The sequence below is a fragment of the Chenopodium album genome, chromosome 27, assembly GCF_948465745.1.
Source record: "Chenopodium album chromosome 27, dcCheAlbu1.1, whole genome shotgun sequence".
In the NCBI taxonomy this organism is placed as follows: Eukaryota; Viridiplantae; Streptophyta; class Magnoliopsida; order Caryophyllales; family Amaranthaceae; genus Chenopodium; species Chenopodium album.
The window spans coordinates 27575916-27603214 of record NC_137860.1 but is presented as its reverse complement, the minus strand read 5'-3'; the positions used below and the strand labels follow the sequence as shown (position 1 = coordinate 27603214).

The following is a 27299-nucleotide window of genomic DNA, read 5'->3' as shown; positions in this document are numbered from 1 at the left end:
AGTTTTTTTTTTAATTCTCCTTGACACCTACTCCCTATATCCCTATTTTTCACTCCATTTAATTTTTTATGGTCTTTAAAATGTGTTTTAAAACATACTTTGACAGTTTGACCCGTAACTTAAGACACAATATTTAAATAGATGAGAGAGAATCTGTATTACCTCCGTTTCATTTTTTTTTTTTTGCAACTTTAGGGTATTATTTGTGAGATATAAAATATTCCAAAGTTGTAAAAAATATTAAACGGAGATAGTAGTTTGTTGCCTTTGTTGTACATGGCTTACCTTATTAACCCTAGAAGTTGTTCCCATATGTATTTTATGAGAGTAACTGAGAATTTATTAGCTAGAGTACCAAAAGTTTGTCAAATATAGTATAGGTCAAGTAATATGACAAATCTATTTTAGGAATTTAGTCAAGTAGATAGAATCATAGAAACAAACTTGATATTAATAAAAAATATAAAATACATGTGTATAAAATGTAAAGAATCCAATAACATCCTACCTAATTATATTATATATAAATTAATAGGAATTAATAGTAAAAATTCTAAATTTTAACCCAATTTTTTGCAATATGACCTATATGGGTAATGTAACTTAGTATGAAAGGCTTAAAAAAATTAAAACAGCAGCTATTAAGGGCCTGTTGACTTCAGCTTAATTTCAGTTCAGTTCAGTTCACATCAGCTTCAACCAGTTCAGTTCATCTCCTAATATTCTTCTCTCATAAAATATGTATTTCAGCTCTATCCAGTTCAGTTCAATTCAACTTCAATCAGTTCAGTTCAGCTCAGTAAATGTGAACAAGTCCTAAGCTGACTACTGGAAAATCAAATGCTTGCATTGTAGTTGCATCATCACCGCCGTCACAGCGGCTTGAGCTTCAATTGGAGCACCTAGTAGGTTCTGACTTGTTCGAAGCGGTTCTTGCGTTGCTCTTATCCTGCCGAGCCTGGCTTGAGAGCCAGCTTAACGGCTAACCACCCAACATCAAGCACACTCACTACTATATACTATTGAGTATTGATGCTTGCTTGTTGCTTCACTTGTCCTTTTCCTTTGGTGCGCTCGTCAAGTCGTCATCATCCCTAGTTGTTCAATTGAAGTGATTTTGGAAATTTAGGATTGTTGTTTTATAGAATTGTTTTTGCAAGTTACTAATACTACAAGTTTTTGCAATCTAGATGAAGCCCGTGCAATATACGATTTGTTTGTATTTTTTTTTAATTATATATATATATATATATATATATATATATATATATATATATATATGAAAAATATCTGTATATTTTATATAATCAATTATCTAATTTTATTCGTTTGCTTTTTAAATTACTTGAATTTTTTTTTTAATTACGTATAATAATGTTTTCTAGATATTTAGAGAAAGTTTCTAGTAAAAACAAATATTTTACTTTTTTTCTTATCTCATAAACAATTCAATTCCGCTCAGTTCAGTTCAATAAATCAGAAAATGCCCTAAAACTATCAATTTGACCTTTATTCAATATCGACCAACCAAATCAAATTAATTTGATTTTATATTCTGAGAATTGAAAATAAAACATAAAAATAAGGGGGTGTTTGGTAAGGGGGAATTGAGGGTGGGATTTGGAGTTTTAATCCCAATATAAAAAATAAGCCTTGTTTGTTTGGTGGGAATGGGAATAAAAAGGGGTTTGAGAATGAGATTATTTATGGGTGAATTCCCACCATTTTATTACCTAGGGAGGGTAGGTAATAAATGGATGGGAATGAGAATAGGGGGAAAATGACATTTTTGCCATTAATGAAAAGAATGAAAGAATAATTTTAGTAAGGGTATTTTTGTAAAATTGTTATTTATTCCCTGTATATTCCCACTCAGGCACCCACTATCCAAACAAGGTATTGGCATATTTTCATGTATTTCCATCAATTAATTCTCAATTCCATTCTCACCTTTTAATCCCCAAACTCCCATTCCCACAATCCAAACGCCCCGTAAAGGGCATGTGTAAAAAAAAAAAAATAACTAAAATAAAAAAAATTCTCTAGGTAATCTTGTTCTTATTCTCATAAATGTGCTAATAATTGCTTAATTATAAAAGTAGTTAATAAGCCTGAGTCTTGCCGTACAACAATAATGAAAGATAATTGTAACTTGTAAGATACTCCGTAACTTTTAATTGATAAGACATCAATAGGATTTGATCATTATGATCCACAAATCAAAACCATCTAAAAAAAAGATAGCGTATAATTCTATTGAAACCACCTACGTACGGAGTATTAATTTTTCTTAATTAGAAACTAATAAAGGTTAGTTAAGCTACCCAAATGGGGAAATCACCTATTAATGCTAAAGACCACGTAACATTGTCCTCTTTTCTGACCATACAAAAATCTGACTAGAGTATTGGCAATGACAAAAATGTAGATTGTGTTGTTTCTGGTTGTTTCAATCTTGTGTGGACGTGGACGCCATAGTCGTTGCTCGATTTGAGAGGATGAAGATGCAGATGTCGTAGTCATAGTCGTCGATCAGATGTAATGACTAGCGGATGCGGGTGCATAGGGTCATGAATGTTGCTTGCGGGGCTGGCTGGTGAGCTTACAATTACAATTTAGGCATGTGGGTGTACATAAATAAATTTTTAGTACCAGTCTTTACTGGCATAATTTGATTCTAAAAGAGCATTGTTGGTTACAATTTTTATTAGTTTGCATTTACACAAATTATTACATCAGGCTAGCCATACCGTGTGACCCGTCATCATAGAGGTTATTTCAATATTATAGGGGGTTACTTAGTGAGTGTTAAAAGAGTTACTTCGTCAGTGTTATAGGGTTACTCTGTAAAATTTACTTTCTCCATTCCCCTAATGTTGCAACACTTACTATTTTAAGAAGTTTCACAAATATTGCAATTTGCAACATTTCAGTATTTGTACATTTTTTTTTCTTCTCTCTCATTACATGAGTCCCTATCTTTATTCTTCTTTATTTCTATCCTCTTTTTAAAATCCGAGTTCAACTCCCATGCTGAAAAATTGGGAGAACGGAATTTTAGAGATTGAAATAACAAAAGATATGCAAATGAAATAGAAAAAAAAAAAAAAAAAAAAAAAATCATACATCACTCTTAATTAAATCTAGTAAAATAAAACAGGAACTCATTTGGATTTCCAACAAGATACTCTGTATTGGTATGGACAAAAGAGCCAAAAGATTGCTATTGATCTGTCAACCCCTTAAATAATGGGTGATGGACCATTTTACATGGAATGAATTCAATATGCCATCTATTTTCTTTATGAATACTCAAAACTGGAAATCAGTCTAAAATGTCTGTGGTTTATGTTACAAAACTATCTTCATTAATTTCATTCTTGAATCTACATACACGGTTTCTAAACCTCCTTGCTTTTACAGTTTTTGAAATTTTGTTTTCTAATTCCCGGCAGTCTGAAGAAACTGAGAAACTGAAAGTAAGGTATTCTATAATTCGTCGTTAGCAGGATGATCTTCAGCTTTGACATTTTTCTTGATAAATGCTCCCAAATCCTTCAAACTGGATTTCGGCTGCAGTTTGATCTGTATTGAGAGATAGAAAATCAGTCAAAAATAGAATTGGGTAAACATTATGGGAATAATAAGATGAAGGTATTCGATGTTTACTGGATTAGATTTATCAGCTGCTGGATAAAACAGGAGAGCTGGGTAGTCAGTGACCTGCAATACATTTTTTCATATTAATCCAAAATGTTTATTTCCATCCAAGTGTACAAACCTACAATATGACATAATGTGCTTATTGATGCATATTTAAGTATCAGTTCATCACAAAAATAAAATGGTAAATATGAATCTATAAAATATTGGCAATATTGATAGAAATTCAGTTTTACTTGATTCGCTAACTTATTTGTAACTTCAATAAATTAGACCAATAATGTACCACTTTCATACATAACTCACTTGAATCTTACAGGGTTCACTATTAGCAAGGTTCAATATTAATGATCAGATGTCGTAGAAACAATCCCAAACAAGGTGATCTAGATAAGGGTAATTCCATCCTATATTGTTTTCCCTCTTTTTTTAGGTTGCCCAAAATGATCTTATTTCTATTATCTCTTTTTCAAACTATCTTTATTTCCTACAATGTATCTTCATAACCTTTTTATGACAAAACTGTCCTAGTTTTCTCCGAAAAACTATGACCAGAATAAAAAGAAAATTTCACAGAGAACATTTTTTTTTTTATTCATGGATAACAGTATTATACTATTATGTATAGGGAATTTTTTCTTCAATGGGAAAAATTTTATAAAGATTAAAATTAATAATAATCATGCATTGTTCTACTTTCCTTAATTCCCGTGAAAAATCCACAATAAGCTAAACAATATGGGATAAAGGGAATATCACATTGCATTTAATTAGATTTAGAAAGTATTTCTATGTTAAATATTATTCGCTTTGTCCTATAATGAGTATTGGATTTTTTTTTTAAATGTGAATTTTTCACGGGAATCAAGGAAAATGAAACATTGCATAACAATCAGTAATAATTTTTATAAAAATATGGTCCCTTGAATAAAACATTGTTCCGCATAGATGAATAATTTATTCAATGTCGACACTATTTTTTCGAAATAAGAACAAATTTGTAATTTTTAGGTAAAGATGAGTTAAAAATTAGAAGAGAATGATCAATTCGGAAAACCCTTAAAAAAACAGGAAAAAAATAGGGGAGATAGAGGGAGCATCTCTTATAATGCCTCAAATCCTCAATATCATTACGTACTTAATTAGTTATTTCTACCCAGTGCCCAACTACTTCTTTATGTTTATTAATAGACTGCCCTCACACTTATAGCATTGATAAGTGGTAATGAAAATGATGGAATGAGCCGATTGCTAGTGGAAAGGCAAGGTCATGTCTTTATTGATATTTACATGAAAGATCCTTCTATATGTCCATGGCCATGGATCGTCATATTCCTTTGCTTTTGTTTTTTGAAACAACATATTCCTTTGCTTAGTATGTGTTTCTTATCATTGTTTTTTATTACCATTTACATCTTTGAGGGCATGCTTGACATTGGGGTAATGAAGACGAGATAAAGAGAATGAAGATGGGTTAAGGTGGTGGTAAAAAGTGATGACGTAGTACATTAACCTAAAAGGGATTGGGTTGGTGGGTAGCTATAACCCTCAAAAGCAGGATAATAATACCCCCATTCTCCACCTTATACAGTCACTACCTCATCCTATCACCTCCATCTCCATCCACTCTCATTCTCTTTAATATTTATCTATTACCCTTAAAAATACTACTCCCATTCACAGCATGCCCTAAGTGATAATAAGTGGTTATGAAAAAGAAAAGACTATCAGAAAGCCATTAGTATGGACATCGACACAGATCATTATCCGAGCAAAAGCCCACCTATTTCATTACAATTCCTCTATCTAACCTTTTATCAAATGAGAATGAAAAGTGGCTCAATGATTCAAATCCATACAATATAGCAGCAATGTTTGCAAAAAGTCTTCAGCTCTTTCCCAGTCCAATCATTTAAATATACACATAATACTAAAGGAATAAAGTCCCATTATATATATAGATATGCCTCAAAAGCCAAAATATATTGAACAATAAAGGGATGAGATATAATATAAAAACAAAAAAGATATATAAGCACAAAAAAGGCTAAGCAGATGAACAAACCCATAATATTCCATAAAGTTAAGTAATAACTTGACCAAAAAGGTAGCTTATACATCAATCATGATGATGTCAGTAAGCTATTGAACTAGATAATGAATCCAAAACAGCTACTACATTCTTACAAAATTAATTTAAACACTACATAATAGATATCCCCTCAATTTCAAATTAATGGTTACACTTTTACACTTTACCTTTTTCCATTTTGAGACAAGTGTCCCATACCTTTTTTTAGTCATTTCCTTGCTCATTCTATACATATCATAGCTCTTTTAGGTCCACTACTTATTTTATTTTTTTTACTATTGTTTTCTTACAAAGTTACAAGTTTCCACTGAAGTGTTACCATTGATTTAAAAGGGAGAGAGTAATTAGCAGGATATTTCAGGTAAGAAGCTTGCTAAAATAGGAAGCTTATTTATTTATTAATTTGAAAGAGGAAGCAGATTTATTAGTACTTGACAATTGTTTGGCACCCTCAACCAGAAATAAGAATAAAGAAAGGAAAAATCAAGCCAAATGTTTGGCAAGGTGAGTTCTCATATAAAGCTAGCTAAAGCAATGAACTGTGCACAGCAATATTAACACATTCAATTAGGTTAACAACTTTTAACTACCATTCTTATGAGACAAAATAGTGAGTGCTAGCTATGAGAACAACCATAAGTACTTCCTATATGAGACAGAATAGTAAGTGATAGCTATGGGAACAAGCATAGATACTTCTTAGAATACAAGATGTCGGTAACACACATAAGTCATATGATACATACAAGAAAATGCTTCAAAATCATACTGGATTATTGTAACTCAAATTCTATCATGATAGGCCAATAGAAGCTATTGCATTAAAACCCTCAATAACAAAGACAAAAACAAACAAAAAAATTAGAGAGAGAGAGAGAGATAATAAAGGTGCCAAATGGTTATTTTCACTATTCTGTTATCCCTTGGTCACAATGTTTTCCTTTTTTTTCATTTTTTTATAAGCTGCGGTATTGAGAATTTAACTTGTTACTGTTTTCTGGAAATCAATTTCAAATCTTTGTTTCATTAAACTCCCACACAAAGATTATTGTCTCAAAATGCACTTACGCTAATGCCAAAGGAACTCAAATATGTCTGTAGCAGGAAAATGAGGTATATATCTTCTCCATTATCATGCAGACATGTACAGAACATTAGCATATTCCTTAAATTCATGCTACTGACCTGAAGTTTTGGATGCTCATTTACAGAAGCATCTATCTTTGCAAATAACAGATTTTTCAATCCTTTGAAATGTTTCGCCAACTTCTCTACTTGCTTGCTTGCAGCATCACAAGTCATGCACCATGGTGTGTAGACCTTAATGGTTTAAAAGAAAATCAAAACAAATGAATTAAATTATTTTTTAAAAAAAAATCATGTGAGCAGAACCAAAATATTGTGAAGACTATCTTTCACAGATTTATCTTTATCTACATTTGTTATCTTATTCAAAAGATATTCAAAACAGAGAAGGGGAAATAATAGAAAAATTCGAAATTGGATGATAGACAGTGAGAAGAAAACACAGATGCCAAAGGAAAACTGAAAAGAAATCCTATAGAATTCTACTGTACAACTCTTAGGTTGTAAACATGTGTTTTTTTTTTGTTTTTTGTTTTTTTTTATTTTTTTTTATTTTGGAAGGTTGTAAACATGTTATTTTATGCTACAGAAAACATCAAAATTTTAAAAATCTCCATGTGACGCACAACACTAAATGCATAAAGTGAAATGAGAGGGTAAAGAGAAGAAACAAAAGGAAGGACATAAAATCGCAGGGGCGCAGATGGTATGAGCACTAACCTCAAGAAAAATATTCTTGGAACTACTCAAAACCAGGTCATCAAATGTCTTTCCCACTACAACGTGGACGCTAGCATTTTCCTGTAATTATTAAACACAACTTGTAAACAAAGCAGCCAATAGATAAGTTGTTTTCCTATGAATTATTAGGGGTTTCTACAAGAAAGACTTACCATTCAAGCATCTCTAGAAAACATTCATTATAATAAGATCTATTGATGCAACTTATTTAAAACAGGTTTTGCTAACAACATTTGAAGTACATAAGTTAGATACAAAATATACCACCATAACTGATGTTTTTAAAAATAGGGGGATCACCGAGAAAATTGCAACTATCCAAGTATCGACTTCAGTTGAATGTTGCAATATTTAACCTAATAATAGTGCAATACTGCAGACAAACAATTAAGATCCTTTTCTTCTTAAATATATAAAAGAGAGTGTTCTCAAATGAAGTAATTCATGTAGCATAATAAAACAAGTTGTCCTTCTCGAACAACCTCTAGCCGGGTAAATTAATTATACATCATAAAAGATTTAGATTCACCATCCTGCTAGATTTGATCATCCTTAATAGTCAGAGTATCACAAAATGTAAAGAGCTGAAATAACCAAGATAAAAAGGATGTGAAAAAACTCACATTATCAGGTATAGGCTGTGACTTATAATACATTGGAACAGTCCCATCCAATAGTCCAGAGCAGAACTCCTACATCATGCCAGAAAAGAAATTATATGCCAATCTACACAAACTGTCTGGGGAGTAGATACTTATAGCAAATAAAGATTATACTTACTTCTAGTTTGCTCGGAGTAGGTTCTGATTCCAACAGATACTTTGTGCTAATCTTGCTATCAAAAGCAGCAACCTATCAGTAACAAAGGACAGTTATGATCGAGTAAGAATGACATAATCAGGTAAACAATAGACAAGGCAATACGTATCTAACTTGAGTATAAGTCACAACGAACAAACAACAAAAAACTTACAACAGTCTTCTGAGAATCTTCTAGTCCAAGCAGAGTCAGGAAAGGTTTTGCTAGGTTCTCCTCAGTAATGTCCACATATATGAACATTATCTGCATTAATGAAGTCCAACAAATTAAATAATTGTTTAAAATAAGAGGTTAAAGATGGCAGAGAAAATGAAATGTTACCTTTGACTTAAATTTCTTGGCAACTTCTTGAAGATGCACCAGAAGGGACTTAAACTCATCAGACTCTGCAAACACGTAAACCTACAATTCATTTTTATAGGCATTAGAGACTTGCTTGATATATGGTTTGATAATTAATGTGCAGAGTTCGATAACACCAAATTAACAAGATACAAATGTCTGAATTCAGGAAACCAACTGGAAAAAATGAAGCTAAGCAGAATTTGGGCAATCTTAGAGTTACTCATACTTTTTAAAAGGTAGGGAAGCATTTGAATTTAGCTTCTAGCTTGTCACAGCTTGGCACCTCAGCGCATCAGATATAAGTTAGATTCATGTACTCGTTTTTCCTTTAGTTGATGAAAAACTAAAATCCCTTCCTGAACTGAACATGTTTCCAGCAAGAATCAAACTACAATTAACTCCTTATAGGGGTCATGCTTGAAAAATTTGCACATAGATGGAAAAGGACTCAGGAAGTGAACTAGGTTGTAGCAATCCTTCTCGAGTTTCTATTTCTTCTAATAAGTTGATTCAAGAATAGAAGGAATAGGAAGATGAGTAATTCAAAACTACAATTAACTCCTTAATAGGGGTCATGCTTGAAAATTTGCACATGGATGAAAAAGGACTCAGGAAGTGAACTAGGTTGTAGCAATCCTTCTCGAGTTTCTATTTCTTCCAATAAGTTGATTCAAGAATAGAAGGAATAGGAAGATGAGTAAATCTAAACTATAATTAACTCCTTAATAGGGGTCATGCTTGAAAATTTGCACATGGATGAAAACGGACTCAGGAAGTGAACTAGGTTGTAGCAATCCTTCTCGAGTTTCTATTTCTTCCAATAAGTTGATTCAAGAATAGAAGGAATAGGAAGATGAGTAATTCTAAACTATATATTTCTGCCTTTGAAAAGGGCTTAAAGAAACCTAACATATAAGTCAATAAATAAATAAAAATAAAAAATCATAGTGATCACACTGTTGTAACTGTATACATGATTTTCATAACTCTGAGAACAATGGATAACAGTTGAAATTTCAGGATGCAAACATATGAAATTGAAAAGATGCAACATGACAAGCATGGTAAACATAAAATAAAAGTGTAACAAGAAACCTGGTATTTAATTTTGCTTGAGTAGACTTTAACAGAATTCAACTCAGTTAGAGTTGTAATTAATGGAAACTTGTTGTGTTCCAAAAACTGCAATATATTGTCCATCTCTAGGGGCTCTTCTGCAGAGGCAAACATTATTACATACAACAGAATGATAGTAGTACTAAAGAAAAAGGTAAAAGAAAAAAGAGACTGGACAAGCCTTTTGCAAGCAATTGCCTAAAAATGATCAAGATCAAATAAAATAAGCTAGGTTGGGGTTTTGGAGGCTCCTTATTAATCGACTCTAAAATTATATATTAGATTAATTAAGTATGCAATTCTAATTTTGACTATTAATAATTTTCCCCTAAACCTAATACCAAAAATTATACTAATCAACTTTTTACACCTTTTTTTTTCCCCGAATGAACGAAATATGCATGTATTCAGATATAGACAGATATGTTAAGATAAAACATCAATGACAAAAGGCAGTACATACCAAATCTAGTATATCTTTCTGGTTCACTCTTGACTAGACCGATAAAAGGTTTTGTGATCTTGGTATCAGGGAAAAGATATTTTGCAACCTCATCAAATTTAGTTTCAACAAACTGAATTTCATTGTCCGAAATTGCGGCTTTGATATATTCTTCATACTGAGGGCCCTGTAAATTGTAAATTATTTCACACAGATAAATTAACAGCTGCAAGAGGATTTGTGTAGAGGACTAGAGCGGAAGCAGAAATAAAATAAAGTTCACAAAAATTTAATTCAAAAATTTTCAATATGACATGCATAACAGAAAGATTGAGTAGTTAAAACTTTGAACCAGGATCTCTTCTCCACTTCTCAAGTTTGTGAAAACAACTAAAGTATACAAAAAAGTATAAAACCCCTAATGCAAACAGGTCCTTGCAAAACCCTTCACAAGAATGCAGCAGCCATAGAGCTATGCTTGGATTTATAGTCATTGCAAATTTGCGATAGACCTTTCCCTAAAGCGAAATTAATCGCATGCCACAAAGCAAACATTGAACAAACATAATTAATTTTAACTCAAGACAACTTGCCTTTTGACCTCGGCATGTAATTAAGAAGCATAATTGTACATACCCTTATTTTACGGCCGAAGATCAATCAAACCAAAAGATCAAAGACTCATCAAACTAACCCAGAAAGATCTAAATTTAATCACCTTAATAAAGATGATCAAGGAATAAAGCGTTAAACAACAGAATTTTTAGTATAGCAACTACTTGACATACATTAACGATAAATCATAGATCAAATGGCTGCATTGGGAAAATCAGGTGCAATTTTATATCATCCAAGTTCATAGGTAAAAGAACAAAAGGGAAAACAAAAACTTCATTGTAGATGATCAAACAAGTGGTAAATTCTTTATATGCGACTTTCCAAAGTCAAGATCTGTGTATATCACATTGTCGACCTTGTGTGTTTTCTAAATCATTAAAGCAGATAATTCATGTGTTTGAAGATTAGGTGTTAACATAAAATATGAGATCAATCTAATATTAAGGGCCTTATGGAAAACATAATTCTATGTTCAACAGATCTCCCATCCAACCACACTAAGAAGTCCTGAACATATCTCGAGGACTCAACCCATGTGCCATGATTTGAACCATACCACACTGTGACTTCCGTCATTAACAGTTTAACACTCTCCAATGTAGTCTAGATCTTATGGACATACTTGACTTCATGACTCCAACAACATCCATACAAGTGGTAGTTCCAACCTTGAGTACGCTTACATAAATATGAGTATTCAGCTTTTTAAGCTCACACCAATTTGCACGCATATAACAATGAGTCTATGAGCGCTTATTTGAAAGACTCCACACACCTAAACCAAGAGTCACTAGATTAATGAAACTAAGTATTCACCTAGATCATCTAACTAGATCTTCTAAAACTAGGATATTCATCATCATCCTAATTCCAAATTACAACTGAACTGTAAAAGGGAAATTAACCAGACCTAGGCACTTCCGAAACTTATTCCAAGTTGGACTTCACAACATATTGGTTTCATAAAGAACTTGTATCCAAGCATTTAGTAACGATCCTTGACAAAGTAACTGGAATCAAAAGTTGCGATATTTAACACATGAAAATTGGACACCCACACTCTTAGCTTAAGGTGCTGAACACGTTGAGAATTGGAGCTAACTCTAAGTCTGTATTAAGATATTATGCTTCTTTCATTTGTCATTGTAATGGTCTAATGAATAGCACTCATTGACTCGTCAAAACATCTAAGAGATGTAGCGCTGATGTGGCAGTAGTCAATGTGGGTCTCTTGTATGTTTTATGTTCCCAAGTGGAAGTGTGGAGCTCCACAAAAATGCCTATGCATTCAATAACAATAAGAAAAAGGAACAGACATTGTTACTTAATAGATTCTAAAGGTTTTAAGATCAGTAAAATACTCTTATTCCAAGCATTTCGGGGGAGGAACGAATACAACATAAACAGAACAAAAATCTAACACAATCCATTAAAAACAAAAGTAGGTAACTTTGTCATAGAAACATGTCCAAAAACAATAACATCGCTAGAACGATCCAATGCAAGGCCATAATTCTGAATTATCAATCCTATTCACTATATAATACTCCTTATTTATCAGAACATATCAATCATCCAATCATATCTACTATGGAGTATAATACAGCAGATCACACTACTAACTCGCAGTCTCGCACCACATTACACCATTGAAACAAAAGTTACCGACTTCCTTGTCAATCAACTGCAGTAAGCACAAAATGAACAACACCAACGCATACAAACTCGGAAAAACATATTACAGATAACACAGATTCGCCAATGCTGATGATAATACATCAAAATTCTCCGAATCAAGACTAAAACTACGTAATTGGAAAAGTTTACAGAACAGAAAATACCTCAAAATTCTCAAACAGCCCAACAACATACATACTGTACTTCTTAGCAAATGCCTCAGCTTCAGCAACTGAATTCAATCTAACAACAGGCTCGCCCGTCTTCTTCCTTGCCCAAATCAGTATTTCCTCCCTAATCAAAAACCCCATCTCAAAATTTTCAGAAAAAATCCAAATTAAAAATACCCTTAAAATTCAACTTCAACAAAAAATTAAAATTAAAATCTTACGCAGAAAATCCACCAGTATACTGCTGAGAAGTGCCATTGGTGAAAAGAAGCAGAGTAGGGTAACCCTTAATACCCAAAGACGACGCCGTTTTAGGGTACCTTTCAGCATCAAGCTTAGCCATTAAAAGGGGGGAACCCAAATCATTCAAAAAATTAGCAGATTCAGCAAATTGGGGCATCAATTCAGCACTTCTAGGGCACCAAGGGGTATAACCCAGAAGAAGAACAAACTCATTTTGGTCAATAATCTTCTGGGTATTATCATTATTCAATTCCACCACAATTCTCTGAGCTTTGCTCAATACTCTAGCTTCTGATGATGGTGATGATGAACCATGGTCGATTTCATCTTGTTCGTCAAGTGCTAGAAGTTCTTCGAACTCCGATGTGTCATCGCCGTCGTCGGCGGCGGAAGAGGTGGGGTTGTCGTCGGCGGCGGCAGAGGTGGGGTTGTCGGCGGAGGAAGAAGAGAGAAGGGGGGTTAAGAGGAGGAGGAGAAGAAGGAGAGAGAAATGGAGGGGTTTGGACATGGCGGATTTAGGAGAGAGAAAATGGGTGTGAGAAATGGAGTGAGTGTGAGTGAGATGCAGAAATTAATGGCGGAATGATTTGCGTTGATCGCGGACTGGAAATGGGAACGATGGAGATTGATTGGGAAAGAGAGGCATAATTTTGACTAGAATAAGGGATTGACTTTTTTTTTTTTCCTACAAAAAATACTCGAATACTCGATGACATATTGACCTCCTCAAATTAGCACAAAATAGTTCAATTGAATTTGTGAATTTTATGTCATGTTATCTCTTAATATCATATTAGTTGACTAATTTAACCAAAAGCATAAATTGATGATCGAATTTTATAATCGATTTATATATTTTATCGACTTTGACTATATTTTATACTTCCTATTTTTAGCTTTTCAGATCTATGATTTAATCATAACATATCAAGTCCAATTTAAGGGGCAATAAAAGGTAAATTTCATGGTTAATCAAGTCAAATAGGACAAGTTCAAATAAATGGATGAGTTTATTGAGGTATGATGTGATAGAAATTCTATTAGGATTTCAAAAGGCAACTAGGTTAGTCCATTGCAAGGTTTGTTTACAGCATTAAGAATTTTGCTCATTTAATTTGTTTGTAATATAAATATTTTAAGTTAAACATAACAAATTACGATTAATCTTATTGGACAATTTGTGCTAATAAAAATGAAAAACATGATTTTATATTCTATTTTACATGTTATACTATGTACTTTATAAAGCAACTAAAATTTAAAGGGAAATTCTAATTGGTGGCCTCAAGGATTTAAATTTTCTACGTTAAAGACGAACTTTTTTCCAACTCTTTTAAGTGGCGTTTTGAAAACTTAAGCATAGTGCCCAATTTTTTATTTTTTGGCTAACTTTTTTAATCTTTGATTAACCATCATTAATTAAAGAAAACCACCAACCAGCAGCTAGCACCTGCCGAACCACTGCCCACGTCAGACCCCCCTCCCCTGGTGTCGGTCGGCGCAGTCAGACCCCCTCCCTCGACACCGACGCCACCTCGAACACCCTCCCTTCCCCTTCCCTAACCACCGTAACCTCAGCCCCCACCAATCGAAAACCACTAAAAGTTGCCGGAAAAGTCCGGCTGCCACTCCCTGCACACTTGAAACCCTAACGTCAACTAGTACCCCCCTCTTCATACCAGCCAACACCGACGCCCTAGCCACCTTTCAAAACCCCACGACTCAAAAACTCAGAAACATTGTTCGAAACCCAACCACCAGTCCACCATCCTTGAAACCCTAACCCTAGCCCAAATTGATAAAGAGATAAATGTTTCTCACGGTGATAATTGAATTGGCGAAGATGATTATTTAATCAACGACGGAGGAGAGAGAAGAGTAAAGCAAAGAAGGCCAGGGGTGGAACGAGGGAGACGCGTACGGTGAAGAAGAGAGAAGAAGAAAGAGAAGGAGAGGAAAGAGAGGCGTCGTGGTGGAGGTGGGGGGAAAGGATAGTGGGGGTGTCGGGCTGCTAGGGAAATGAGGGGGGTAGGGTCGTCACCGGCAAGGAGAAGGTTGAGTGCCGGCGTGGGAGAGGAGGCTGGGCGTCGGCCTCTGGGCAGGGGAGAGGGGAATTGCAAAGGGAGGGGTGGTGGCTAGGAAGGGTGGTGGGGATTGAACGAAGATGAGGGATTAGTTAGTAATTTACTTAATAAAAAAAAACCATGGTTAACCACATATTTAATAAAGGTTAGCCCTAAAAAAAAAAAAAAAAAAAAAAAAAAAAAAGTGGCACTATACTTAATTATCTAAAACCATAGGGCCACACAATAGAACTCAAAAAAAGTTTGTCTTCAATGTAGAATTTTCAAATCTTTGGGGCCACCATATAGAGTTTCACACATTTAAAACATAGTTATAAGATGTATGTTAGCTATAGCTTTAGTAATTTTTCCTTCATTTATATAAAGTTATTAAAGAATTAATAAAGAGATGAAGACTCAAACTCGTACAATCAGTTTTAACAATGTAGGAGGACAAATGAGTTGTTAGGGAAAAGGCGAGACTAATTTGAAGTGACTAACAATCAATTTTTATTTTTATTTATTACGTGGGAAATTGTTTAACTAGTCAATTTAATCGTAATTTAAATATAAAATCTTTTATAAAAAGTTGAAAATGTACAATTCATCTACCTTTTTTGAGTTTCTCTTGAAAGCAAAAAAAAAAGAAAAATGTCACTAACAATTTTGGCGGAAAATATTTATATGAGAATTGAGGATCTTTTACCAAAATGGCTAATTTGACAAAAGTACTTACCAAAATGGCTAATTATAAAATATAATTCCCAAACTAGCTAAGTTTATTGATTTGAAAGGATATTATTTATTTTTTATATTCCTTTGAACCGGTTCGGTTCACTTTATGTTTTTTTTTGTTTTATTTAAAAAGCATTAGTTTTTTTTTTTTTTTAATTTTGGTTTTATTTAAATTCTAATTCCATGTTTAAAATATTTCATTAATTTGCACAATAACAATCAACATAATCAATTACATACTACTAAAAGCGAATCTAAAGACACACTTGTCAATGTATTATTAAAAAATTTCCCGCCAAAAGTACCTTCTAAAAAAATTATTGTTACTTAAGAAAAATAAAATTATATCTAAATTATGACATAATTTGTTTTACATAAAATATAAATCTTTTCCTAAAAATTTAAACTATCCATTATAAGTTTATAACTATTACATGTTTTTTAAATATTTTCTCTTGCAAGCTTTTATTTTTAATATACTCTATATTTTTTAATACTCAAGTCATTATATTAAAAAATTTATACGGAGTAATAAAATTGTCAAAAATATTTAACAACCGTGCATTGCACGGGATTTAACTTAGTATATACTATGCAGCAATATATTCTCAATTTTTAAAAAAGTTACACAACATAAACAACCACTCAAAAAAGTGATCCAAACTTCCAATCAATAAAAAAAAAATATACAACAATTTTTTTTAACACATAAAGATATAAATAAATAATGTAAGTTTGATTTATCATACACATTAAACAAAAAAATTATTCATACTAGCCGACATTAACAAAGAGTATACAATAAATAGACATGAAAAAGATGAACAATACTATAAAATCCCTTACCGTCGTATAAATTTGCGGTAGTCTTCAGTGTCGTCTTAGACATTTTTGGGGCCCTGAGCAAAAATTTAAATAGGGGCCCCTGACCCTAAACTACAAAATGTAATTTATACGTAATTTAGCAACAAAACATTTTACCCTGATTATTGGATTAATAATTTGAATTATTTAATTATTATTTTTTTACCATCGCGTATTAATTAAAATTTTGATGGCATCACAAAATTTGAAACGAGAGAGAGAAGAGGGCAATAATATAATCCTTCTATTTCATAATAATCGCAACACTAACACATATGTCAATGCACAAATTTAACTATTAATATTATTAAGAAGTATAAAATGTAAATATAATGAAAATATATAAGTTAATCCAAAAATATTTTACAAGACAACATACGTTTTTTATATATTGGTAAAAAGTATTAGCATAGTTATGGACTTATGGGTATAATTAGTGATAATAAATAAACCAAATATGTCTCATATATTTCTAGTATTTAAAAATTCATTTTATTTTGTAAAAAAAAACATAAATAAAAAATTACAATGAAGGGCCCCACTAATAGGGGGGCCCTGAGCCGTCGCTCATTGTGCTCCCCCTAATAGACGGCCCTGGTAGTCTTCATAAAACTATACTACTTGAAATTCCAAATTTTTGTGATTGATATGATCGAGATGAAAATTAGGGCTTTTTTTTTTTTAATCAAAATTAGGGTTTGCAACTCTGCAACTGTTTACATTCTTCGTAGTTTTGTATATTGCTTAAATTTTCCAACTTAAAAAAATCTTTAAGGAAATAAAAATAAAACCAAAAAAACAAAATTAAAAAATAAAAATTAAAAAATTAAAAAAGAAAGTGACCCAGACCGGTTCAAAGGAAATAAGAAATAGATAAATCCCTTCCAAGTTAATAAATTAGCTAGTTTGGGAATTAAATTTCATAATTAGCCGTTTTGGTAAATACTTATGTCAAACTAGTCATTTTAATAAAAGATCCGAGAATTGATTGGAAGCCGATACATGGACAATAATGATATAAACGGTTATTACAATAGAAGATTCAATGTTAACTTAATAAAAGCCTGCCTAAGACCTTTGGATAATAGTACAGTCTAATAAGTTCACCAACAACAGATGCACCCATATTTGATATATTTACATGACTTTCAATTTTCTTAATCAAATTATCGGGTGTATGTGTATGATAATTAATAAGTTTAAAGTTAGAAATACAAGTGATTGTCGAGTTTCATATATATAAGCTCTTATGAGTGAAAATCAAATGAACTTAGCACATTCAAACAATTTTTTTATAAACTTGTTTGAACTTATTATTAACATTTTTATGAAATTATTTTTTCAAAACTTAATTGAAAAAAGGTTGGCATAAACCGAGCATATAATTATTTAGTTGATGATAAAATCTTATTGGAGGAGAATTCTCTAATACTTTGTATAATATAGCATGTTAATATCTAGGTTGCACAAGAACAAGTATTGATGACACGGATACAGGTACGGAACGGATACGGGAAAACGCTTGTATCAAAATAAGGGACACATGTACGGGATGTTAAAATTCATACTCCGTATAATTTACTTTTCAAAAGAATTTGACTACATATTTATCATTCCGTCCTCTCATTAGATCACTTTATCATATTAACAATAAACTATATATGAAGGCACTCATCATATTATTTAACAATCACATTATTTATGGTACTTTACTTAAATTTTCTTATAAAAATAAGTTAAACAACTCATATTATAATAGGCTACAGCCCGAGACGTATTGTCGCGTGTCCCACTAGTGTCGGTGTCTGACATGGACACGACAGTTGGTTGAAGTGTCCATGTAACCTTGGTTAATATTATTGTGTTTTATTCTCTCAATAAGATAAGTTTTGAGAATTTTAGTCATACTAGTTGAGCCATCGCGCGCGATAGCCCAATAAACACGAATGGACTATTGTTATTAATTTTAATTTATAATTGATGTATTACTAATTCGATTTATTTGTAGGTTGGCTTATGGGTTTAGTTTTGAAAATTGATGTTAAATTCTTTATGCGCGTGGTAGCCCAATTAAGTAGAACCAAGTATTGATAATTTGTATTGTAAGCAAATGAGTAATAGTAGTTGCTATAGTTATTGTTCGAAAATATTGGTATTGTGAAGAAAAAAAAGGTGTTTTGTAATTAGCAAAAGCGTGGAGAAAATACAAAAGGAACTTTCAAAGCATAATATGAATATATCTAGTTAAATGAAACTATAAGTATTAAAGTTTGATAGATTGGTATTCATATAAATTGCAAAGGGAATTTTGAAATAAATCATCATAATAAATAACAATAAAAAAAATAAAATAAAAAAATAAATAAAAAAATAAATAAAACGTGTCCAGTTTTCAGTAGAATAATTATGGACCATTTTCCTCTTAATTTTTTCAAGATTTTTTAAGAGTATCAAGCATTAAGACTCAAACAAGATATCAGATCTGCATGTAATAGTGAAAGGTAAGAACAAAATTCATTTATCAAGAGTGACATTGATTGTATTCAGCCATACACAGTGCAATACTACAATGCATATACATGACAAAATGATAACTGATATTATGGGATGGTTCAAATGTTCAATACATTCGTGAATGACAATTAAACAGGTTAAGTACCTTTTCTAAGTAGCAAATAAATAGTAGTATAAATAACTGAAAGCAATAGGATACACATTTTTCTCAACTGTTCTATATATAGCATTGATAAACCAAATAGACATCGCCAAAAATCCTCATACAAAACAGTCATCCAATTAGGATGGAAATTTTGAGTCGCCTCTCAAAATCACAAGATAGAAGAGTACTCAACTACTCATACTATAATATTAGTAGGTGATTTACACAAATCCATGGGTAAGAAAATATCCAATTATTCCTGGGGGGGCAAAAAATGTAGAATAGGTAAGCAAAATTTTACCCAAAATGAGACATTTTCAACACCTGCAATAATCTACACTATTCATAAAATAAATTAATTACCAAATACGAAAATTATACAATACTCAGATGTTCATCAAACAATTCCTACAAAGTGTACATTAAATTATCTAATTAGAGCCACATTTAAGGGTATAGACAAGCAAGCACCCATGGTTCAACCTTTAAAAATGATACAAAGCTTATTCATTATTCTACACACCCCTCTACTACACGACATATTAACAAGACTTACAAGGACACATGATAAAACATTCGTATGAATTCCAAGTATAAGCCAAGCAAGCATACAACACAATTAACTTCCCACAGTACACTCATACAACATTGACTAATGAATGTCTAAGTCTAACATACATAATACCCCTAAACAGAATACAGTTACATATGATTGTATAACAGCCATTTACACCTATGCTTTCCTAAGATCACCGAAGAATTATCAAATATCTAATTGATGATTTCAGCATAACAAGAAAGCCAACAAGAATATACATGATATCCATCTTCCACAGTAAAACACCTATTATAAACACATATCAAATCTATCCTTTTATGTACAGCAAAAAAGACCAAAGAGCAAGAAGAGGACTCGGCTTATGGAAGGCGATATAACATAATTATCATCAAGGTGCGACAGGCATCATTTAGATTCTACTCATTTACATTTCCTTCTTTTACTTCTAATTCTAACTCCAACCTTTTGTTAAAAATTTTTCACTCCATTTCCTTCCACCCTCTCTCTCCCCCTCTCTCTCTTGCTCATCTAATCTAGTTTCACACTACATTCCCATCTCTCTTGCTCTCTTTCTCTCTCCCTCAACTAATCTAGTTTCTCTCTCTCCCCCCTCCCTCTCTCTCTTGCTCTCTCTTTCTCTCTCCCTCAACTAATCTAGTTTCTCTCCCCCCCTCCCTCTCTCTCTTGCTCTCTCTTTCTCTCTCCCTCAACTAATCTAGTTTCTCTCTCTCTCCCCCTCCCTCTCTCTCTTGCTCATCAAACCTAGTTTCACACTACATTCCCATCTCTCTTGCTCATCTAACCTAGTTTCACATTACATTCCCATCTCTCTTGCTCTCTCTTTCTCTCTCTCTCTCCCTCAACTAATCTAGTTTCACACTACCTTCCCATCTCTATCTCTCTCTCTCTCTCTCACACACACACACACACACACACACATCTAATCTAGTTTCACACAACCTCATCATGTTTGTCTTTCTCATGCTCATATAACACACTACATCCTCATGTTTTTCTCTATCTCTTACTCATCTAATCTAGTTTTTCACTACCTCCTCAATGTCTCTCTCTCTCTATCTATCCAACACACTACCTTCTCAATAATGTTTCTCTCTCTTTAACACACTACCTCCTCATCTCTCTCTCTCTCTCTCTCTCTCTCTCTCTCTCTATGCTAAAATAAGCAGTAAATTTCTTATTGATGAACAAAGCCCAAGGCCCAAAAAGACAATCAGTGATACTATTAAGAGATGGACTGATGGACGAAGTGGAAATATTTAGCCATGCAACCAACATCTATCACGGGGTATATGTTTGATAAGGAGTGTAGGTGGGATTGAAAAGTTTAGTACCAAATTCTCAAATTCCCATGTTTGTTAAGGGGTAAGGGAAACAGGAGGTTTCTGCTCCACCCAATCATTTCTAGTGTAATTTTGAGATAAGTAATTATCAAGGACACAAATAAAGAAAATTATGATAAAAACTAACAACAAAAAAATATTGGCAATATTAAATATAGTAGTTTGATTTAGCAATAGCATTAACTACACTCAATTCGTGTTTATTTTTAACTTTTATTTATAACTTGTGTTTCTTAAGTACACTCAAAACTTAAAATAGGTTCAGGCTTTAATTCCAAGTTCAATCTTAGCATAATCTAGCATAATGGGCATTTAATTCCAAGTTTCAAGCTTAAAAATTTCCCCCCCAAAAAAAAAGGATATCAAAAATCTCAAGCTCATCAATAGGTTCAACTTCATACTCATCGCCGATGATGTATATATCTATAGCAGTAAATTTCCTCAATTTATTATGGGTAATCTAATCCATGAGGTTTAACATGCCTTTCTGATTTTATAATTGATTTCAATAGTAGTATTTTTTCAATCCCAAGTATCTCTTTTTTAAGCCAAGAAAAATAACCCAGTTCATTCCACACATATAATCCAATTAATCTCACATTATAACCCAAATTACAGGGGAAAAAAAAAAGCAAAAAAAAAATAAAATGTACCTTAATTGAGTGAGCAGAAGGCTATGATTCTCCATAGTTTTTCCGATCCACCCCTCTGATTTCAACACAATTAATCTGACCTAACAATAAAGATAACACAAAGCGATATACCCAACATAAAAAAAAAACAAACAAACATATGAATAACCAACATTAGAGTAACCCTTCGGAAAACATTTCAGTGATATTGATAGGCCGAGAGTAACCCATTGCCCTAACTCTCCGCATTAAGAGACTATGCCATCAATTATTCTGTCCTCTAAGTTATTGGTGATTTACAAAAGTAAGAACCAAGCATATTAAAACAACAGTCCAAACCACGAGTAGAAAAAGCAACCAACAATGTAGGACAATTTATGAACCTAAGCAAAATAACATAACACATCTCTAATTATTCCGATAAAATACTCAGCATATATGGCACAACCTATAAAACAACCAGAACAAGTGCAAATGATAGCTTTCATTACAGCATAAATTTAATCAGATTTATCAAAATTATCAGTGGCAAAAAGCATGTAGGCCATCATTTGTGTTTCTACTTTTACAATCCAGCTGTTTACTTAGCTTCTATGTTAAGTGATGGGTTACCAGGGATGAAAAACCCCATATGCTGAGATCCGAGATTTTTTTTAATTCTTCTAAATTCTATCAATTTGGTATTAGAATCTGGATTGCAATTTTTGTTCATAGTTAACACACATTTACACATGGATTACCTATATTACAGAACGGTGACACTATGATGTGATAAATTTATGGAAAGAGAAATTACGAGACATTTTGTAACATACCAATAGACCATGAGTATAGCATGTCAAACCCATACATGAAAATCCTGGTTAGTAAATATGATTTTTCTGAACTTCTCCTCAGCTAGATTCTTCACCACATGCCTGCATAGGTAAAAAGTGCTGGAATGCTTTCTTTATGCTCGCATCCTCATCCTGGTTCAACAATCGTCAACAAAAAATAATAAGAATGAAGGCTATATTGTGAATTTGATATTCATGAAACATGTACATTCAAGAATTACAGTGCAAACAAGCAAAATCATTGAACACATCATTCACCTTATGATTCTTTTTTAAAGATCGAAGGCACTCTCTCATTTACGCTGCTTTTGTAATAGGCTTAACTGGCAAAATACTCTGCAAGTCGTATATAAATACATCAAAAATAATGGAAAATTCTAAATATATAGATTAACTTCACAGCTATGCCCATCTTAACAAGAATCCACCTTCTTCTCCTTAACAATGGGTTCAGAAGGTTTTGCAGCAATGGGATCTTCTGGAGGCAACCCAAGATTGCGTCTTCTTTCATCCTGTGAAACCAAGGGAAAGAAAAATGTCAGGTTACCACTGGTCCTCAATATTCAACTAAATAGATCCAATAATTTTAAGGCCAGAAACTTCAAGATGGCACTTAGAGGGGTAAACAGACAGTCCAGTAAAAAAAAAGTGTGGCAGAGATCTTTAAGCTTGAAATCTTGCAATCAGGACCTTCTTTTCTAACTAAACTAATCGTAAAGGTATACAACAAGGCGGAAAATTGTTTTCTCTCATTATCTTCTTCAAAACGCTTTGCCTCAAGAAGTTTCTTTCCAATTCGAATCCTCTCCTATAGACATTTCAAGCAATTGTTAGAAGTACAACATTGAATGATATATTTTTTTTCTTTGACAAGAACATTGAATAAATTAACTACTCGCTTTGCTAGAACTTTTATACTATGGTTTTCAAGACATAGTGAAATAACAATCAACATTTTAAAAGTTATCGAACTTAATTATATGATACTTTCCAATTTTTCTTATGAAATGCTTGACATAGCATTGAATTAACTCCGTTGAAAGAATGTACTATACAATAACCAAAACACAAATAGATAAACCAAGGCTAATAACAAATTACCATCTTATTAGATCATTAAGATCAACCACAACATACAATCCACCATCTTAAATCACAATAATTATTCACATAATCCCACAATCAATAAATGGATTGATATTTAAATTAAAGTGTGTGTGTGTTGGTTTTTTTTTTTTTTTGGGGGGGGGGGGGGGGGCTGAGATGCTCAATAACACAATCAGAGTCCAAATCACCAAATAAACAGATCAGCCAAAAATTCTATCCACTATTTTTAATCACATTGATTATTCACATAATACCGCAATTGCTTATTGAATTGATGATTGAACTAAAGTGTTTTTTTTTGGCTGAAATTGTCAATAACACACAATCAGAGTCCAAATTATCGTCTAAACACATCAGCCCAAAATTCAATCCACTATCTTAAATCACATTTATCATTCACATAATCCCACAATCACTAAGAGTTTTTTTTTTCATAAATTCTCGATAAAACACAATCAGAGTCCAAATTACCATCAAAACAGATCAGCCAAAGATTCAATCCAGACTATCATAAATCACATCAATCATTCGCATAATCCCACAATCACTAATAATACGATGCATTGTAGTCTGGACATAGACATACCTTCCAGATACATACAAACCAACATAAGATTGATGTTAAAATACTTTGACACATATACCCAAGCAACAACACCCTATGCTTTGAAAAAATTCAGCCTTTAGCAATTAGTTCCTGCTTCAAAATGTGATTAAAAAAAGGATGATTATGCTACCAATTCTTCATCAACCCCAAATATTATTGCCATTAGTTTAGTAAAGGTATACTGGGGAGAAGGAGGATAGAAAGTATGATTGAAAGGAGGATACTGATGAAGAAGCGAAGGCAAATATCTGTAATTGGTGCCATAGAATCCTTTTTTCTCATCTCAGGTCCAATTCTACAAAATAAGAAATACTCGAAGATTGGCGTCATATTTGAACTTGGAGTTTTGACACACTCTCGGTTAAGTATTGAATTGAGAAAAGAGAATCAGATCTGTTTGAATGATTGCTGCAATTTTCATGGAGGTTGAAGCTTTTTTGCGAAATACCATTTTAATAAATACATTTCCCAGAGAGCATTTAGTTCCACAAATAAATGCACTAATTAACTAAAACAAATGCGGTATATCATGATAGAGAATATCTATAGAATATTCTCATCTTAGGTTTAGGATATATTTTGTATAAGATTATCTTTGATATCTGTACATATCTTATAGTTACCTAATATGATTAGGTTTCTCATTGTAACCCTATAAATATTGATCAATGGAAATCACTCTGATTAAGGAGTTTATATTATCTGACATGGTATCACAGCTTAGGTGAGATCTTGGGATCATATATAAAAATTCTCACCCTGCCGGTGGGTTGGAAAATTAAACCCACCGGCGGGATATACACAAACTTTTTATGCTTCCGCAAACACACACATATAGATTTTTTTTTTTTTCCTTTTCTCAAAGTTTTTTTTAGAATCTTTATGTAACCTTGCGCCTCCCACCGATAGTAGCAACCGCGAAAGCCGCCTCCATCATTGGTGGCAATCGCATACTACCGCCTCCCACTACTGGCAGTAACCAAATCTGCCAACCTTCTCCATGTGCCGCACTCTATTTCCACCTCCTCATGACCAACAATGATTCTTACATTGTTCCATTGGTTTTTCTACACATAATCACATAGATTTTGTTTTGGTGGTCGTATATCAAAAGAAGGTCAACTACTTTTGCACATCTCTTTTGCTATCAAGTTGGCTCCTCTTATTGTTGCAGCACTTGGAATCTTTGTGGAGTATTGATTCTTGCTACCTGGGTTTCTCTTTTGGATTATTTTCAAGCGGTGGAATTTAATCTTATCTTGCGCTATTTTATTTGTTTTTATTCAATTGTGATTTCACGTAGTAGTATAGTGTCTTCTCCCCGATGATGGTTTGATCCCTTAGCTTCTTCTTCTCTGGATCTGCAACTTAGCCCAAGTCTGTGTGCGGCTCTTCTCCTTCTCCTTCTCCTCCGGCCTAGCAGTGCTTATCTCTACTCTATGTAGGTCGTGGCTGTTGCTTCTCATCGTCATCACCGACACATGTCTACTACTTCTCTTTTGATCATGGGTTACCATACTATCCTTACCGCTCGATGCGTGATTCAGATCCAGTCTGAGCATCCGATTTTCTCCCGCTCTGACTGCGGGGGTATGATAGAGAATATCTATAGAATATTCTCATCTTAGGTTTAGGATATATTTTGTATAAGATTATCTTTGATATCTGTACATATCTTATAGTTACCTAATATGATTAGGTTTCTCATTGTAACCCTATAAATATTGATCAATGGAAATCACTCTGATTAAGGAGTTTATATTATCTGACATATCAGATAGGTGAATTTCAGGGTAAATAACTATTACTTTCACAGGGGTTGTCACCAAAGCACCTTAAAAAGATATCTTAGACCACAAACAACCCAATTACCATACCTAAAGAGACTTCTCATCATAGACTCGCCCTCCAAAATAGCCTTGTAGCAATAGCATGCTAGCAACTCAACAACCTTCGCGTATTTTGGTAGCATATATGGATGATATTTTCTTTTGTTTTTCCATATCATTTTAAATCATCCCAGCATCCCACCATTACTATTATGTGTTACTCTAATCATCCATTTTCTATACCCATTGAATGGAATTTTCTTGCATCAATAATTGAGCATCTAGAGATTAAACCTTTGCAGCTTGGAGCTAAGATTCAATCAATAAAATGACCACCAAATCATCAGCCTTTACAATCCTTTTTCAGCCAACACATTATCAACCCAAATCGTCTCAATTATTAAATTAAATTCCATTTTCATAGTTTCATACTAACATTAAAGTATTTGATAAAAAATTCCACTATCACCGTTCTATTTTAACATTAAAGCGTTCTTCAACACATTAGCAACAAAATTGACTCAATTATCAAATTCCATTTTCATAGTTTCATCCTAACACTAAGTGTTTTACAACACAATGGCTACCAAATTATACTCAATAATCAAAATTTCATTTTCACATTTTTCGAAAAAAAAATCATTTTCATAGTTTCATCCTAACATTAAAGGATTTTGCAACACATTAACAACAAAATTTGACTCAATTATCAAAATAAATTCTTCTCCTATAGGAATATGAAGAGCGAATTTCTAACATGGAAATTTCTCGCTAAAAATAATTCAGTGATAAGAACTAATAGCTCAATAATCCACCTAAGAATGACTCTAAATTGACTATAATGACATTTAAAATAATATCCGATTAATAAGAAAAACAGATCTTACCTCGGAAGCTTCATCAATGGGGAAAGAAAGCTCACAATTAAGCTTTAATGGAGGAAAAAGGGGTGCACCGTGAAATAACATCATAAGCCAGATCTTCTTCTCCTTCTACTAACATCCTTTTTCAGCTTTCTCTTTGATCTTATTCAG

General features: G+C 32.8%; 1 protein-coding gene across 1 annotated transcript; it reads right to left on the bottom strand.

Annotated features, from left to right (window-relative positions):
• Positions 1 to 3147: 3147 nt before the first annotated feature.
• On the bottom strand, positions 3148 to 13618 carry LOC145620561 (protein disulfide isomerase-like 1-6). Its single transcript, XM_081675255.1, has 12 exons — positions 12992 to 13618; positions 12765 to 12894; positions 10327 to 10492; positions 9843 to 9961; positions 8724 to 8804; positions 8556 to 8645; positions 8363 to 8434; positions 8206 to 8274; positions 7562 to 7642; positions 6941 to 7075; positions 3670 to 3723; positions 3148 to 3585 (listed from the first exon to the last, which is right to left on the bottom strand). Exons 1-12 carry the CDS (start codon positions 13519 to 13521, stop codon positions 3490 to 3492), a joined length of 1623 nt encoding a protein of 540 aa, XP_081531381.1. The 5' UTR covers positions 13522 to 13618; the 3' UTR covers positions 3148 to 3489.
• Positions 13619 to 27299: the final 13681 nt, after the last annotated feature.

Coding starts and splice junctions, on each gene's coding strand:
- LOC145620561 (XM_081675255.1), bottom strand. CDS start 13,521: ATGTCCAAACCCCTCCATTTCTCTCTCCTTCTTCTCCTCCTCCTCTTA. Junction 12,895..12,991: donor TATACTGGTGGATTTTCTGC/GTAAGATTTTAA, acceptor GTTTTTGATTAG/GGAGGAAATACTGATTTGGG. Junction 7,643..8,205: donor CACAGCCTATACCTGATAAT/GTGAGTTTTTTC, acceptor TAATAATTACAG/GAAAATGCTAGCGTCCACGT.